Consider the following 15,305-nt stretch of genomic DNA (forward strand, 5'->3'; position numbering starts at 1 on the left):
TTTTGCCCCAGGGCACCATTGTAGCTAGAACTGGCCCTGATTCCTGGACATAGTGAGTGAGTGGCACTGACACCTGAAGCTTTCCGATTTCTCTGATGAATATCTGCATATTTCTTCTTGAAGTGCTACAGATAGCTTGAAGCAACAGTGTATAATCATCATTCCTCATACTCTTTGACCAAATTAACTTACTGATAAGGAGAACATTTCTAGATTTTCCTTGGCAGATTTGATTATAGTGATAGAATCTGCCGGAGATTTGTGCGCGCACATGACTACCAGATCGTAATTTTGACTCACTTCCGGACAGATTAAAATTATCGATCACGCAAGTGGGAAAGATGTTGCTCAAACACATCCCCCAGTCTAATATGTGCTCCCCCTGCCATGCAGTGTAGCAGTGTTCACGCTCACTTATCCGCTGGTGGGATTCTTTGTTGTCCTCTATCCATCGTTGCCTGGGTGCCTGTACCCCATAACCCAACACCACATATGTGGTCACGTAAGGTATGTGCCACCAGATCAAGGGTACAGGTAACCCAGAGGTGATGGTGAGAAGACGCAGGAGTGTTGTGCACCAGTGAGCTCTGCCAGGGACGGATCTAGGGGGGGGCAGACGGGTCTCTTGCCCCAGGCGCAGTTTGTTGAATTCTTAAAAAGGCGGCAAAATTTGGATGGGGAATGGCAGTTTAGGCGCCAAAACCTGATTTTTAGGCATCAAAACCTGACCTTTAGGCGCCAAAACCTGACCTTGCCCAGGGACGGATCTAGGGGGGAGCAAGCGGGGCTCTTGCCCCAGGCGCAGTTTGTTGAATTCTTAAAAAGGCGGAAAAATTTGGATGGGGAATGGCAGTTTAGGCGCCAAAGCCTGACCTTGCCCCAGGCGCAACTTGGGGCAACTTGGTCTAGATCCGTCCCTGACCTTGCCCCAGGCGCAACTTGGTCTAGATCCGTCCCTGAGCTCTGCTGCAACACACATAAGTAGAACACATTACATGGAGGTCGACCTGGGGTGCCTGACGAGGGTGGGTGGCAGCTCCACAGATTTTCAATAGATTTCTTCTGAAATCTATTAAAAATCAGTAAACAATGTGTGGCATCAATAGATCCCTATCTGATCAGATTTTGAACACAAAGGGGATCTATCTGATGGCTGTGATCACCAGGCTCAGCGTAATAAAGAGGAAGATACTTTAGCCTCCTACAATCCAGAATCTGTGGTTGCAGCACACTCCTGAAGGTTGCACAAGGCTGCCGCCCCCGCCCCCTGGCGTTAGCTTCCTATGCTGGGGGCACCGAGCTGTCACTGTCAGCGCTGCGGGCGTAGGGCGGGAGGGAGGCTACGGGGACTCCGCTATACTCGCACCAGCGGGAAGCCATGGAGCAGCTGCCAGCGGGGGATCTGGAGGGGCTGGAGCTGGTGGCTCGCGGAGGGTTCGGTGGAGTTTATAAGGGGAGGAGCAGGAAGTTAGGAATGGACATCGCCTTGAAGATTCTGCATGGACACACTCGGTAAGCTTGAGCAGCAGGCTTATGTGAGCGGGACCTGTACAGAAAGCTTCTCTTTAGTAGCGAATCGATAGGAAGGGTTTGAAAAGCTGAAGGTTGTTTTTTTCTTTTTTAATGTACTTTTCACTTTGGTCTTGCTTTGATATCACATGAGGACATAAACCGAATGAACTTGCAATAAACTCTCCGTCACTTATATCTGATCCCTCTTGCATGTTCTGCACAGTGGTGATGTTACACTGGGGCACGTGCCATGCGTTGCACCTGCTGGTTACTTATCTCCAAGCAATAGATAATGGTGCTGCTAGTAGCTTCCATCTGAAAATGGCGCCTGTGAATAATGGCGCACAGTGTTGCCGCTAATCCGTTTGCCGCTTATCGCTATTTAACGTTAAAGCCTTATTGTTATTTAGCGTTAAAGCCGTATTGTTATTTAGCATTAAAGCCTTATTGTTATTTAGCGTTAACACACAGAACCCTCTCTGTACCTATCCCTAAACCCCCCGGTGGTGCCTAACCCTAACCACCCCCCTGGTGGTGCCTAACCCTAACCACCCCCCTGGTGGTGCCTAACCCTAACCACCCCCCTGGTGGTGCCTAACCCTAAGACCCCCCTGGTGGTGCCTAACCCTAACCACCCCCCTGGTGGTGCCTAACCCTAAGACCCTCCTGGTGGTGCCTAACCCTAAGACCCCCCTGATGGTGCCTAACCCTAATCACCCCCTGGTGGTGCCTAACCCTAACCAACCCCCTGGTGGTGCGTAACCCTAACCACCTCCCTGGTGGTGCCTAACCCTAACCACCTCCCTGGTGGTGCCTAACCCTAACCTTGACAGTGTTACATTAAATCCATTCATCGTTTTGCAGTTAAATAACTTCTGCAGTTTTGCTTATGTAGGGCGCTATTGATAAATAACGTTAGTGTGTGCCACTATTGATAAATAACGTTAGTGTGTGCCACTATTGATAAATAACGTTAGTGTGTGCCACTATTGATAAATAACGTTACTGTGTGCCGTTTTTCTTCTTTTTTTCCCTGTGCGCCATTATTATGCAGTACTAACGATAAATAGCGATAAGCGTATCTTTTTAATGCGGCGCCATTTCTATGCATAGGCACTGTGCGCCATTATTCACTGATCCCTACTTTATAACCCAGGGAGGGAGGCTAAGCATGGACAGTAGACATTAAATACTTAGTTTATGCTAGTAAGTAGAAATTGTACTTTTTGTTACAGTAGTCAGTTTTCCCTTTCAAAGTACATAGCTCCCAACTGTCCAGTCCCTCTTTGGGAGCCCTGTCCCTCTGTCTTCCTCATTTGTCCCTCTTTCAGGACTTTGTCCCTCTTTCTATGTAAATATATATATATTTCTCTACTAAAAATGTGTTTGATTGAGTCTAAACTTTATTCTCATCCTTTAAATTGATATATTACTAATATTAAAATGTTAAAGGGAAGGTTCAGGGAACTCTTGAAAAAAATAAAAATCCCTATCCACTTACCTGGGGCTTCCTCCAGCCCGTGGCAGGCAGGAGGTGCCCTCGCCGCCGCTCCAGAGGCTTCCGGTCGTCTTCGGTGGCCGACCCGACCTGGCCAGGCCGGCTGCCAGGTCGGGCTCTTCTGCGCTCCATGGCCGGGCTCTTCTGCGTCCCACGCGGTCGCGCTGACGTCATCGGACGTCCTCCGGGCTGTACTGCGCAGGCGCAGAACTACTGCGCCTGCGCAGTACAGCCCGGAGGACGTCCGATGACGTCAGAGCGCCGGCGTGGGACGCAGAAGAGCCCGGCCATGGAGCGCAGAAGAGCCCGACCTGGCAGCCGGCCTGGCCAGGTCGGGTCGGCCACCGAAGACGACCGGAAGCCTCTGGAGCGGCGGCGAGGGCACCTCCTGCCTGCCACGGGCTGGAGGAAGCCCCAGGTAAGTGGATAGGGATTTTTATTTTTTTCAAGAGTTCCCTGAACCTTCCCTTTAATATGAAGGAAATGACCCAGGATAGAAAGGACCAGGGCGGTTTGAATTATAAAACAACATATTTTTCTTAAGAAATCTTTATGGTATGTGTGACGGGGGCATGATCAGGGGCGTGGCCTGGCGTTCTATGAATTATTTTTTTTAAATCATGTAGCTAGCCTAGCGCTAGCTACATGATGCCCCCCTCCCTGCGGTGCCCCTCCGATCGCCGCCGGCGCGTATGCCCATAAGGAAATCCCGTTCTGAACGGTATTTCCTTTAGGGCTGCCCCCGTCGCCATGGCGACGAACGGAATGATGTCATCGACGTCGTGACGTCACAGGGAGTCCCGATCCACCCCTCAGCGCTGCCTGGCACTGATTGGCCAGGCTGCGCACGGGGTCTCGGGGGGGCCTGTAACGCGGCGGCGATCGTCACCAACCAAAAAAAAAAATTAAGAAAATCGGCCCAGCAGGGCCTGAGCGGTGCCCATTCGGCGGTTATGGACGAGCTGAGCTCGTCAATACTGCCAAGGAGGTTAAGTGTCCCTCTTTCTCATCTCAAAAAGTTGGGAGGTATGAAAGTATTACAGAGAGCAGGGAACTAAACTGAAATGGTGAACTACTAGTTATGCAGCTTGTTCTGCTGAAGGAGAAGTAATGGGGGAGATATATAAGGGGCACCAGTTTGAAGAAATTCCATTTGAAATCCCTAAAGCGACGTTCACAATAGTGCAGTGTATCGGCTGCTTTGTAACGTGGCTTACTACTGCAGTGCACATCTGTTCACAGTGTGGCATGTGCGTTGCGGTCCATGCAGTGCATTACCGGTAAACGTGCGCGTTAAAAGTAGGGGTGAAGCATACTTTTCATTGACTGTTTGCTTAACTGTACGCAACACAAGCATAACGTAGGGCGCCACTGTCCTGATCCATTGCGTTGCCCTCCTGCTCTCACATGGAACACAAAACAATGGCGACTGTGAATGTGGCCTTAGAGGGCCTACACAAAATAAGGGGGACACTAATCTATCCAGGTAGATTGCTATGTGGAGACCTGAAGGAGAATCTAAAATATGTACTTGTTCACATAGATTCAAAAGCAAAAAACACGCATTCAGTTAATTAACGACCAGCTAACGCCCATAGGCGTCGGCAGGTCTTAAGTGGTTTACCATGGAAAGCGGCCTTTCCATGTCAGTTCACGGAGGGTGTCTCCGTGAACAGCCGGAGAGCCGCCGATCGCGTCTCGCCGGCAAAATGTAAACACGCGGGGAAGAAATCCCCGCTGTTTACATCATACGCCGCTGCTGCGCAGCAGCGCCGAAAGGCAGATCGGCGATCCCCGGCCTCTGATTGGCCGGGGATCGCCGGCATATGATAGGCTGCAGCCTAGGAAGGAGAGGGAGGGACGGGAAGGAAGAGAGCGCCGAAAACGCTGCGGAGGGGGCTTTGAAGAGCCCCCGCAAAGCGCAGCAAGCCGGCGGCGATCAGACCCCCCCAGCAGGACATCCCCCTAGTGGGGAAAAAAGGGGGTAAGTCTGATCACCCTGGCATAATCCTGATCTGTGCTGCGGGCTGGAGAGTCCACGCAGCACAGATCAGGCAAAACACCCCTGGTCCTTAAGTGGTTGGACCACTATCGCAAAAAAAAGTAGAATTTAACTACCTAACGACCGCGTCACGCCAACGGGCGTGAACGCGGCGGCAGCCCCAGAACCGCCTAACGCCAATTGGCGTCAGGTCCTGGAGCTGGCTACTGAAGGAGATCGCGCGCAGGGTGCGCGCGCATCTCCTTCTCGGGGGGGCGGAGCTCTGCCCCGTTTTCAGGCTCCAAGCGGCTATTGCCGCTCGGGAGACTGTTAGACGGCGTGATCGCCGTCTATTTACACAGTGCAGCGCTGCGATCAGCAGCAGCGCTGCACTGGGCACAGCCATGTGACACGGCTGTCCCCCTGGGGGACAAGAGAGTGATCAGCTCTCATAGGCAGAAGCCTATGACAGCCGAACGCATGATTGGCCGGCTGGGGGGAGGGAGAGGATTTCATAGAAACAAAAAAAAATAATAATTAGTAATAAAACATTAAAAAAAGTAACATAAATATTCATTAAAAAATAAATAAGCACAAGGGGGGGCAATCAGACCCCACCAACAGAGAGCTCTGTTGCTGGGGAGAAAAGGGGGGATCACTCGTGTGCTGTGTTGTGCGGCCCTGCAGCTTGGCCTTAAAGGGATACTGTAGGGGGTCGGGGGAAAATGAGTTGAACTTACCCGGGGCTTCTAATGGTCCACGCAGACATCCTGTACAAACGCAGCCACTCACCGATGCTCCGGCCCCACCTCCTGGTCACTTCTGGAATTTCAGACTTTAAAGTCTGAAAACCACTGCGCCTGCGTTGCCGTGTCCTCGCTCCCGCTGATGTCACCAGGAGCGTACTGCGCAGGCACAGACCATACTGGGCCTGTGCAGTACGCTCCTGGTGACATCAGTGGGAGCTAGGACACGGCAACGCAGGCGCAGTGGTTTTCAGTCTTTAAAGTCTGAAATTCCAGAAGTGACCAGGAGGTGGGGCCGGAGCATCGGTGAGTGGCTGCGCGGGCACAGGATGTCTGCGGGGGACCATTAGAAGCCCCGGGTTAGTTCAACTCATTTTCCCCCGACCCCCCTACAGTATTCCTTTAAAGCTGCAGTGGCCAATTACACAAAACACAGCCTGGTCTTTAGGGGGGTTTACCACTGTGGTCCTCAAGTGGTTAAAATACATGTGTTTAAGGCAGGGAAAAAAAAAAAATGAGTTTTACTCACCTGGGGCTTCTATTAGCCCCTGCAGCCATCCTGTGCCCTCGCAGTCTCGATCGGATCCTCCTGTCCCCCGCCGGGAGCTACTTTTGTTTTCGGCGATAGGCCTGGCCACGATACTGCTTCTTTGCGTTCCTATCCGCAATAGCATGATAGAGGGCACTATTGCGGACAGGAACGCGTAAAAGCAGACGTGTGGCCAGGCATGTTGGGCCTGTCGCCACAAAACAAAAGTAGTTACTGGCAGGGGACAAGAGGATCCGATTGAGACTGCGAGGGCACAGGATGGTTGCAGGGGGCTGGTAAAAGCCCCAGGTGAATAAAACTCATTTTAAAATATTGTATTGAATTTGCAGCTAGATGAAGTAGATTTTATGCTGGTGGTTGCTGTTTAAAATTCAGTGAGACGTCAGGAAAGTACTATTTACTGTTAGTACAATTAATTCTCATGCATTTTTTGGAGTATCTCCAGTATAAAAGACAGAACCTGTCATTTCAGGCTCTCTCTTAATGATGCACGATTGGTCAGGTCACGGCTGATCCGGTAAGATATTAACCCCAAGACCCCGCCCTCAATCCTGCACCAGTCCTGCCTGACATGACAGCCTCTGTCTTTTATATTGGAGGTACACTTAAGCTTTAACTTACAGTACTTTGTGACTTGGTAGAGAAGCATGCCGGCACTCTAGAGCAGTGCCAACAGGCGGTGCGTGATCTCTTACCAAAAAATCCTCCACTATGTGCAAGGGACTGTGTGTGTGTGTGTGTGTGTGTGTGTGTGTGTGTGTGTGTGTGTGTGTGTGTGTGTGTGTGTGTGTGTGTGTGTGTGTGTGTGTGTGTGTGTGTGTGTGTGTGTGTGTGTGTGTGTGTGTGTGTGTGTGTGTGTGTGTGTGTGTGTGTGTGTGTGTGTGTGTGTGTGTGTGTGTGTGTGTGTGTGTGTGTGTGTGTGTGTGGTATTGGGTATCAGTGTGTGAGGGATGCTAGTATGAGGTTACCTGAAATAACCTTAAAATTCAGATTGTAGTGTATAAATCAATCCTGAACAATCACATTACCAATTATTTGATTAAACAAATGGTCGATCGGCGTAGCATTTTTTTTTCATAGGTACGATTGCCACTGGTTTAGATACAATCACAAGTTGGTTGCTGAGGATCCTTTAAAAGTAATGTTTCTTTTAATATGAATGATTGTATTAAAAATCTGATTGTTTGATTATTGGGCATCTAGTATAGAAGGATTGTTATCAGGGCTGTGGAGTCGGTACAAAAAATCATCCGACTCCAACTCCTTCACTCTGAAACCCAAAATGGCTCTGACTCCTCAACTCTGACTCCTTAGTCTAATACTTACCAGGGCTGTGTATTGGTACAAAAATCATCCAACTCCTGACTCTTCAGTTTATGAAACCTTTGACTCCAGGTACCCAAAATGGCTTCGACTTTTTGACTCCGACTCCTTAGTCTAAGACTTACTAGGGCTTTGGAATTGGTACAAAAATCATCTGACCTTAGTTTATGAAACCACTGACTCCAGGTCGCCAAAAGTGCTCCAACTCCGACTCCACAGCCCTGATTGTTACCTTGAAATGTTGCATCTTATATTTGTGGATCTACTGTCACCCTGTAAGATGGTTTTCTTCTTCAATTTCAGTGCAGATTTTGAAAGTCTCATGAAAGAAAAAGACCTGATGTGCAAAGCAAATTACACGTATGTTCTTCGCGTACTTGGCATATATGAAATAAAGAATGGGACTCTTTTGGAATATGGACTGATGATGGAGTACATGCCCCATGGATCGCTACACTCTCTTTTTGGCAGAGTAAAGGACATCCCGTGGGCCTTGAGGTTTCAGTTTCTTCACCAGGTGGCTCTAGGCATGAACTATCTCCACCATGCTCTTAATCCACCAATAATCCACCGAGATCTAAAGCCCCACAACGTCCTGTTAAACAAGTTTTTAGATGTCCAGGTTAGCGGTATAAATAAAATGTTTTATATGATCAGGGTTAAAGTGGAACTTAACTCAGAACTTCCTTTTTGCTTCAAAAAATTACAATATGGTAATGTCTTCATTACGTCTGAAAATCCTAAACAAAAACCTGACATTTTTTTAGGTTTCATTTTGGCAAGGAGCACTAAAATGATTAAGAAGAACTGTAAGGAGATCTTTTTTTTTTTTTTTTACAAAACAAAGGAATAGAAAGTGTGTTATGCGGAGAAGAAGAGGAGATAAGAAAAAGAGAGAAAAAAAATCCATGTCAGCGTCGTGTAGAAAAAGTGCCCATTGCAGTATGGGAGGAATCATGTTCACTACTGGCATGCAGGGCTAGAGGTTTTTTTTTATTCCCATAGATGAAAACTTGCCCCTTTTTTCTATATATAAAAGCCCAGGTTTATCCACTTAGCTTAGGGCCTTGTTTTATACAGTTTTTTTTCTTCTATTTCTCTGCCCTCCACTATGCTGACATGTCAGGGCTGTGTCTGATCCTGTGCTGCTGTTGTTATTTCTCTGCACTCCACTAGTTGCTATGCCGATGCTGTGTCTAATCCTCCTATGTCTGCAGTATTATATTATGCTACTGATATTTATATTGATATCTCAGCACTCATAGCTTCTACACACTCCAAATTTTGAGGGTAGAGAGGGGACCCCCCTCAAACTACCTCTGTGCCCTCCAGTCCTACTAGTTCCTGATAGAAGGTATATCGTATCTACCTTGTTAACCAGTGCGGCTGGGGCGCTGTACTTTGGTACAGAAGTGGGTCCCCTCCCTATCCTCAAAAAGTGAAAAGTGTAGGAGCTAGGAGTTATCAGGAGCTATGAGTGCTGAGATATCAAGCCTTTAATGCTGCACAGGGCTGTGGAGTGGGAGTCTAGGAGTCTGAGCAATTTGTGGGTACTCGGAGTCGGAGTTGGGGAAAAATACACCGACTCCGAATGAATTTAAACTGTAATTAAAATAGAAAATATGATAAAATGTTCTATTTCTCAGATAATAGTCATCATAAATAATTTATATATACAGTAATTGCTGTGCTTAGTCCACAAAAATGAAATAAACCAATCAAAAAATAGTTACTTGTGCTGCTTCAATAAAGCAGTCCCCGTATTTTTAAAATCAGATATACATATCTGATTGTGACTGTATATATGATGTGTGCACATGAATCTTTTATATATACTAAATAACATCTATGCTGTAAGAATAAAGCATGATGTGTAGCTGTGTCACTAATAGAGATGGTCACTGAGATGAAAATAATTCTGCGTTGATGCTGGTTTATGCAATTTTATGCACTCCCTTTGCTCATAAAATCAAATAATTTTATGTTAAATTATTTGGTTTGGTGACTACAAATTAAAGGGTACCTGAGATGGATGAAAATAAAGTTTTATACATGCCTGGGTCTTCCTCCAGCCCCTTCAGGCTAATCAGTCCCTTGCTGTCCTCCTCCGCCACCTGGATCTTCTGCTATGAGACCCGGTAATTCAGCCAGTCAGCGCAGTCCCACCACAGGCCGCTCCCAAAGCCAGGAGCATTCTGCACCTGCGCAACAGTGCTGCACAGGTGTAATACTCTCCCAGCGGCAGAGTGTGTGCATACGCACTACGCCCGACTGGCTCAAGTACCTGGACCCATAGCAGAAGATCCAGGTGGCGGAGGAGGACAGCAAGGGACTGATATGCCTGAAGGGGGCTGGCGGAAGTCCCAGGTGTGTATAAAACTTTAATTTCATCTGTCTCAGGTTTACTTTGTTACACATTAGTACTATACGCTACATATGCACTCCCCACAGAGCTGCAAGGAATCCACTGAGAATGTTGTGCACATTGAACACAGAGGTGTTGTCTATCACCCATAAACCTGGTTCAGATTGTACATGAAGAATGTGTAATAGAGGAAGAATAGCCTTATTCCCCTGCAGAGTACCTGCACATCACTCTTACATGTACCCACAGTCACATTGCCTAGGGCCTGATCCATTTTCAGATGTGTAATAGAGGAAGGATAACCTCATTCTCTGGCAGAGTACCTGTACATCATTCTTACATGTACCCAGAGTTACATTGTCTAGGGCCTGATCCATGTTCAGATTGTGCATGAAGAATGTGTAATAGAGGAAGAATCCCCTCATCTGCAGAGTACCTGCACATCATTCTTACATGTACCTACAGTTACATTGCCTAGGGCCTGATAGATGTTGTTTGTTCCTGTTTGTACTGTCTACAAGTACTCTTACCAAGGAAGGACTAGTTTTAGTCTATGACTAAAAGTATTAGAGGCAGAAGATCAGCCGGCTAGCCAGGTAACTGGTATTGTTTAAAAGGGAATACATATGGCAACCTCCATATCCCTCTCACTTCAGTTGTATTTTAAAATTCCTAAGCGTTGGCAGTTAAGAGATGCATTTCATGTTACATAGTTTCAATCAACAAAATTGTAATATGCAAATTAGAGGAGTCGGAGTCTGTGGAATCCTAACCTGAGGAGTAGAAGTCGGTGGATTTTTGTAATGAGATGTCATTAGCCACAAGGCTGTGCATCAGTAGGCTGAATATTAATTAGGCCTACACCGTGGGAGGGGTTTCAACTTTTCCTGCAGTGCGATTGCTCTACCCTTTGTCTCATTTTTGCTGCATTGTTGAAGTGTGTCGCGGGGGGGTGGTGTCACTGCAGGGAGAGCGAGGTATCGGCGCTGGAGACTTGGGCGCAGGCCACAGCCAGTATATATGGCTGTTCCTGCTGCTGCACAAGTCCGGCCGTGTTAATTACTATTCCCCCTCCTCCAGGCCGCCATGAATAGTAGGGGAATGAAATAAAGCAATTGCTGGAAGCCGAATTATTGTTTTAAAAGCAACTTCAGCTGAAGTTAATCCCTGTGCCTGCTATAGCCGTAGTTCCTATTACGGCCTATGGTGGCGCCGGCTGCGCCCAAGTCTCCAGTGCTGGATTTAGCGTGTTCAAATGCAGGGCTTAGCACCGATGTAACTATGACATAGTCCAGTTAATTCTGACCACAGGAGGGTACCTACTTGTACTTCAGTTGCTTGATCCCAGTTTAAGACCTGGGTTTACATTCCTTTCTGTATCTACTACAATGTCTTAAGGTCGTACCCACAACACCATTTTTGCAGTGACTTTTGTGGGGACGAACAACCTTTTCCCATGACGAACAATCATCTTTTGTGATGTGTAACATTGTTTAATCTAGATTAAACAGTGTTTAGTCAGACAATGGGACTAAGATCGTGCACACAGTCTCAAAGATAAAGAGATACACTATCTCATAGTCTGTGGCCCAAGAAGATCCAAAAATCGTGAAGGCTGGGTTTACACTGTAAAAGATCGACACTTGTTGTCTGTCGCTCTCTAGAGCCAGACCCTCACCTTATATGCAATAAAAAACAAACAAATTCATCACATAGCGTATAACTGCCAGGACCAATCTCCAAACACCTTTCCTCTGTTCTTACTCTGTCACCAGGAACCCGCCCGCACTCACCCTAGAAACCTCCAAAATACCCGGAGGCAGGAATGACAGTGTTGGGGGATAAAGATCCAGCAGGCAGATACTCAGTTGCCACTCTTCTGAACAAGTTACTGCAACTAAAAACACTCATATAGTGTAAAACCAGCGTTTAATTCGAGATAAAAAAGTATTGCACTCACATGAGGTTAGTGGAAAACAGGCACATAGTATACAGTGATGGTCCCAGGGAAACCACTCAAACTGATGCTGCCTAAGGTCCACGCTTGATCGCACGCTGCTCTGCTCTCCTTCCTTTGCCAAGCATTTTTACATATTGTTTTAGCATATTTTGCTTTACACAGGCAGTTTTTTGAGAACGCGAACCACGTGTGCAATCTTTTTTATCAGGTGGACTTCATAAGCGCATACTGTTTTTAGAAAATCTTATAAGTGTTTATTCAGGGCTGTGGAGTCGGAGTTAAGGAGTAGCAGTCGGAGCAATTTTTGGGTACCTGGAATCGCAGTCGGGAAAAAATGCTCCGACACCTAATGAATTTAAACTGTAATTAAAATAGAAAATATGATAAAATGTTCTATTCCTCAGATAATAGTCATCATAAATTATATATACAGTAATAGCTGTGCTCAGCCCACAAAAAAAATGAAATAAACCAATCAAAAATAGTTACTTGTGCTGCTTCAATAAAGCAGTCCCCGTATTTTTAAAGTCAGATATACATATCTGATTGTAACTGTATATATGATGTGTATGCAGGAATCTCTTACATATGTTTCGGCCAGAACCCAAGGTTTGTCCACTTTGCGTTCTGGCCGACCACTTTGGGTTCTGGCCGGCCAATGTGCGAACTGGCTGCGGCGGTGCAGCCAATGTTGGAAATGAAATGATTCCAGTAAAGATTACTGCATGTTCTGGCCGTCTCGCTGCGGCCAAATGTGTCAAAAGTGTGTTCATTTAATGAAATAAAGCCGGCGGCAATGTAACAAATGAAGCCGCCGGCTTCAGCTTTCTCTCGTCCCCCTGCCCCTCTCTCTCTCTCCTGGCAGCCGGCGGGGACATGCGTGTCCCCCCAGAGTCGTTTGTCGCAGCAGAGAATCCTGCCGTTCGTTCCTGCAGAGCGGGTGCTGGCAGAAGAAATGTCTGCAGCCTCGCCGCTCTGCTGCCCTGGCGCGACGAACTGCCCAGTGTTCTATAGGAGAGAGAGGCGGGGGGAGGAGAGAGAGCTGAAGCCTGCGGCTTCATTTGTTACATTGCCGCCGGCTTTATTTCATTAAATGAACACACTTTTGAAACATTTGCCCGCAGCGAGACGGCCAGAACATACATTAATCTTTACTGGAATAATTTCATTTCTAACATTGGCTTCACCGCCACGGCCAGTTCGCACATTGGCCGGCCAGAACCCGAAGCGGCCGGCCAGAACGCAAAGTGGCCAAACTTCGGGTTCTGGCCGTAACATATATACTAAATAACATCTATGCTATAAGAATAAACCCTAATGTGTAGCTGTGTCACTAATAGAGATGGTCAATGAGATGAAAATAATTCTGCGTTGATGCTGGTTTATGCAAAATAATGCACTCCTTTTGCTCATGAAATCAAATAATTTGATACGTTGTTAAAATTTGGTTTGGTGACTACGAATTAAAGGGTACCTGAGACGGATGAAAAGAAAAGGTTTATACATACCTGGGGCTTTCTCCAGCCCCTTCAGGCTAATCAGTCCCTCACTGTCCTCCTCCTCCGCCACCTGGATCTTCTGCTATGAGTCCCGGTAATTCAGCCAGTCAGAACGCTTCCACAGCCAGGAGCGTTCTGCATCTGAGCAATACTGCTGCGCAGGTGTAGTACATTCCTGGCAGCGGAGTGTGTGCATGCGGACTGCGCCCGACTGGCTCAAGTGCCTGGACCCATAGCAGAAGATCCAGGTGGCGGAGGAGGACAGCGAGGGACTGATTAGTCTGAAGGGGGCTGGAGGAAGCCCCAGGTATATCTGTCTCAGGTTTACTTTAAGTTACACAGTAGTACTATACTCTACATATGCACTCCCAACAGAGCTGCAGGGAATCCACTGAGAATGTTGTGCACATTAAACAAAGAGGTGCTGTCTATCACCCATAAACCTGGTTCAGATTGTACATGAAGAATGTGTAATACAGGAAGAATCCCCTCATTCTCCTGCAGAGTACCTGCACATCACTCTTACAAGTACTCTTACCAAGGACTAGTTTTAAGCCTTGTTCACATCTATGCGGTGCAGATGGCCATGCGATCAGAATGCAACGTGTACAATCGCACGCCATCTGCACTGCTACCCGCTGCACTGCTGATCACATCCATTGACAGTGAATGGGTCAGCTCTGCGCTAGTGGGCAGAATGCATGCAGCAATACGCAAGTGCATCATAGCGCATCGTACTGCTGTGCAGCGCATTTGATGTGAACGGCAGAAGGCTTGTCTATACCCTTCTGCCGTTCTTGCATGTTACCATGTCATACGAGCTTCCAAATGTGCACGGAAGCGCGTATGATGTGAACGGAGCCTAAGTCTATGACTAAAAGTACTAGAGGCAGAAGATCAGCCGGCTAGCCAGGTAACTGGTATTGTTTAAAAGGGAATAAATATGGCAACCTCCATATCCCTCTCAGTTCAGTTGTCTTTTAAAATTCCTAAGCATTGGCAGTTAAGAGATGCATTTTATGTTACATACTTTCAATCAACAAGATTGTAAAATGCAAATTAGAGGAGTCGGAATCGAGGAGTCGGAGTCGGTGGAATCCTAACCTGAGGAGTCGGAGTCGCAGGATTTTTGTACCGACTCCACAGCCCTGTGTTTAGTGACGATCCCAACCATCAGGTCGGATCATTCAAGAACAATCGTTCAGATCCCCATTGACCACTGCGGATAATTTAACCTCAGTCCACCAGTTACATGATCGTTTGCGCGATCGTGAAGATGGATCGGAGAACAATCATTGGTCGCCGCTAATCCCCCGATCCATCTTCACGTGGGTACTTAGCTTATCATTTGGGATGCAGAGGAATGTACTATCTTCACAAATCACTGATTACTGTATTTGTACCTTTTTAGTTTGACTTATATGCACCTTATGAAACTCTAGTCTCATTCTAGTTGACAGATTTTGGCCTAGCCAGAAGTGAAGCATCTGTTTCAGCCACATTTGCTGGTACACTTTCCTACATGCCTCCTGAAGCTTTTAGGCCCGGTTACAAGGCAACGCAGAAGTTTGATGTCTACAGGTGGGTTTTATTCAGGTTTCATTGATCCTTTCAAAACAAACTAAAATTTTTATGAATAAAAGTGCTCAAGAATACAAGAATACTTACCAGCAAAGGGCATGCAGAAGAAAGCCCCCCTCCTCCCTTCTCATCTACCTGAACCTGAACTGAGAGGGATATGTAGGCTGCCATATTTATTTCCTCTTAAGCAATACCAGTTGCCTGGTTGTCTTGCTGATCCTATGCCTCTAATCCTTTTAGCCATATACCAAGCTGGGTGCCACAGAGCCCTGGTGCACCTCCTGGGGTGC

At 47.0% G+C, this 15,305-nt stretch overlaps 1 protein-coding gene across 3 annotated transcripts in view; it reads left to right on the forward strand.

Moving 5' to 3' along the window:
- Positions 1 to 1,366: 1,366 nt before the first annotated feature.
- The window catches only part of LOC137531696 (receptor-interacting serine/threonine-protein kinase 2-like), a 39,939-nt gene continuing 26,000 nt past the window's right edge, over positions 1,367 to 15,305 (forward strand). For 2 of the 3 annotated variants that reach the window (XM_068251653.1, XM_068251655.1), the window contains exons 1-3: positions 1,367 to 1,512; positions 7,914 to 8,232; positions 14,888 to 15,015. In XM_068251653.1, the coding sequence (XP_068107754.1) occupies positions 1,379 to 1,512; positions 7,914 to 8,232; positions 14,888 to 15,015 (581 nt within the window). In that variant the 5' untranslated portion in view covers positions 1,367 to 1,378. The remainder of the gene's footprint in view (positions 1,513 to 7,913; positions 8,233 to 14,887; positions 15,016 to 15,305) is intronic. The other variant, XM_068251654.1, reaches the window with a different exon arrangement.

Source organism: Hyperolius riggenbachi, chromosome 9 (assembly GCF_040937935.1).
Source record: "Hyperolius riggenbachi isolate aHypRig1 chromosome 9, aHypRig1.pri, whole genome shotgun sequence".
In the NCBI taxonomy this organism is placed as follows: Eukaryota; Metazoa; Chordata; class Amphibia; order Anura; family Hyperoliidae; genus Hyperolius; species Hyperolius riggenbachi.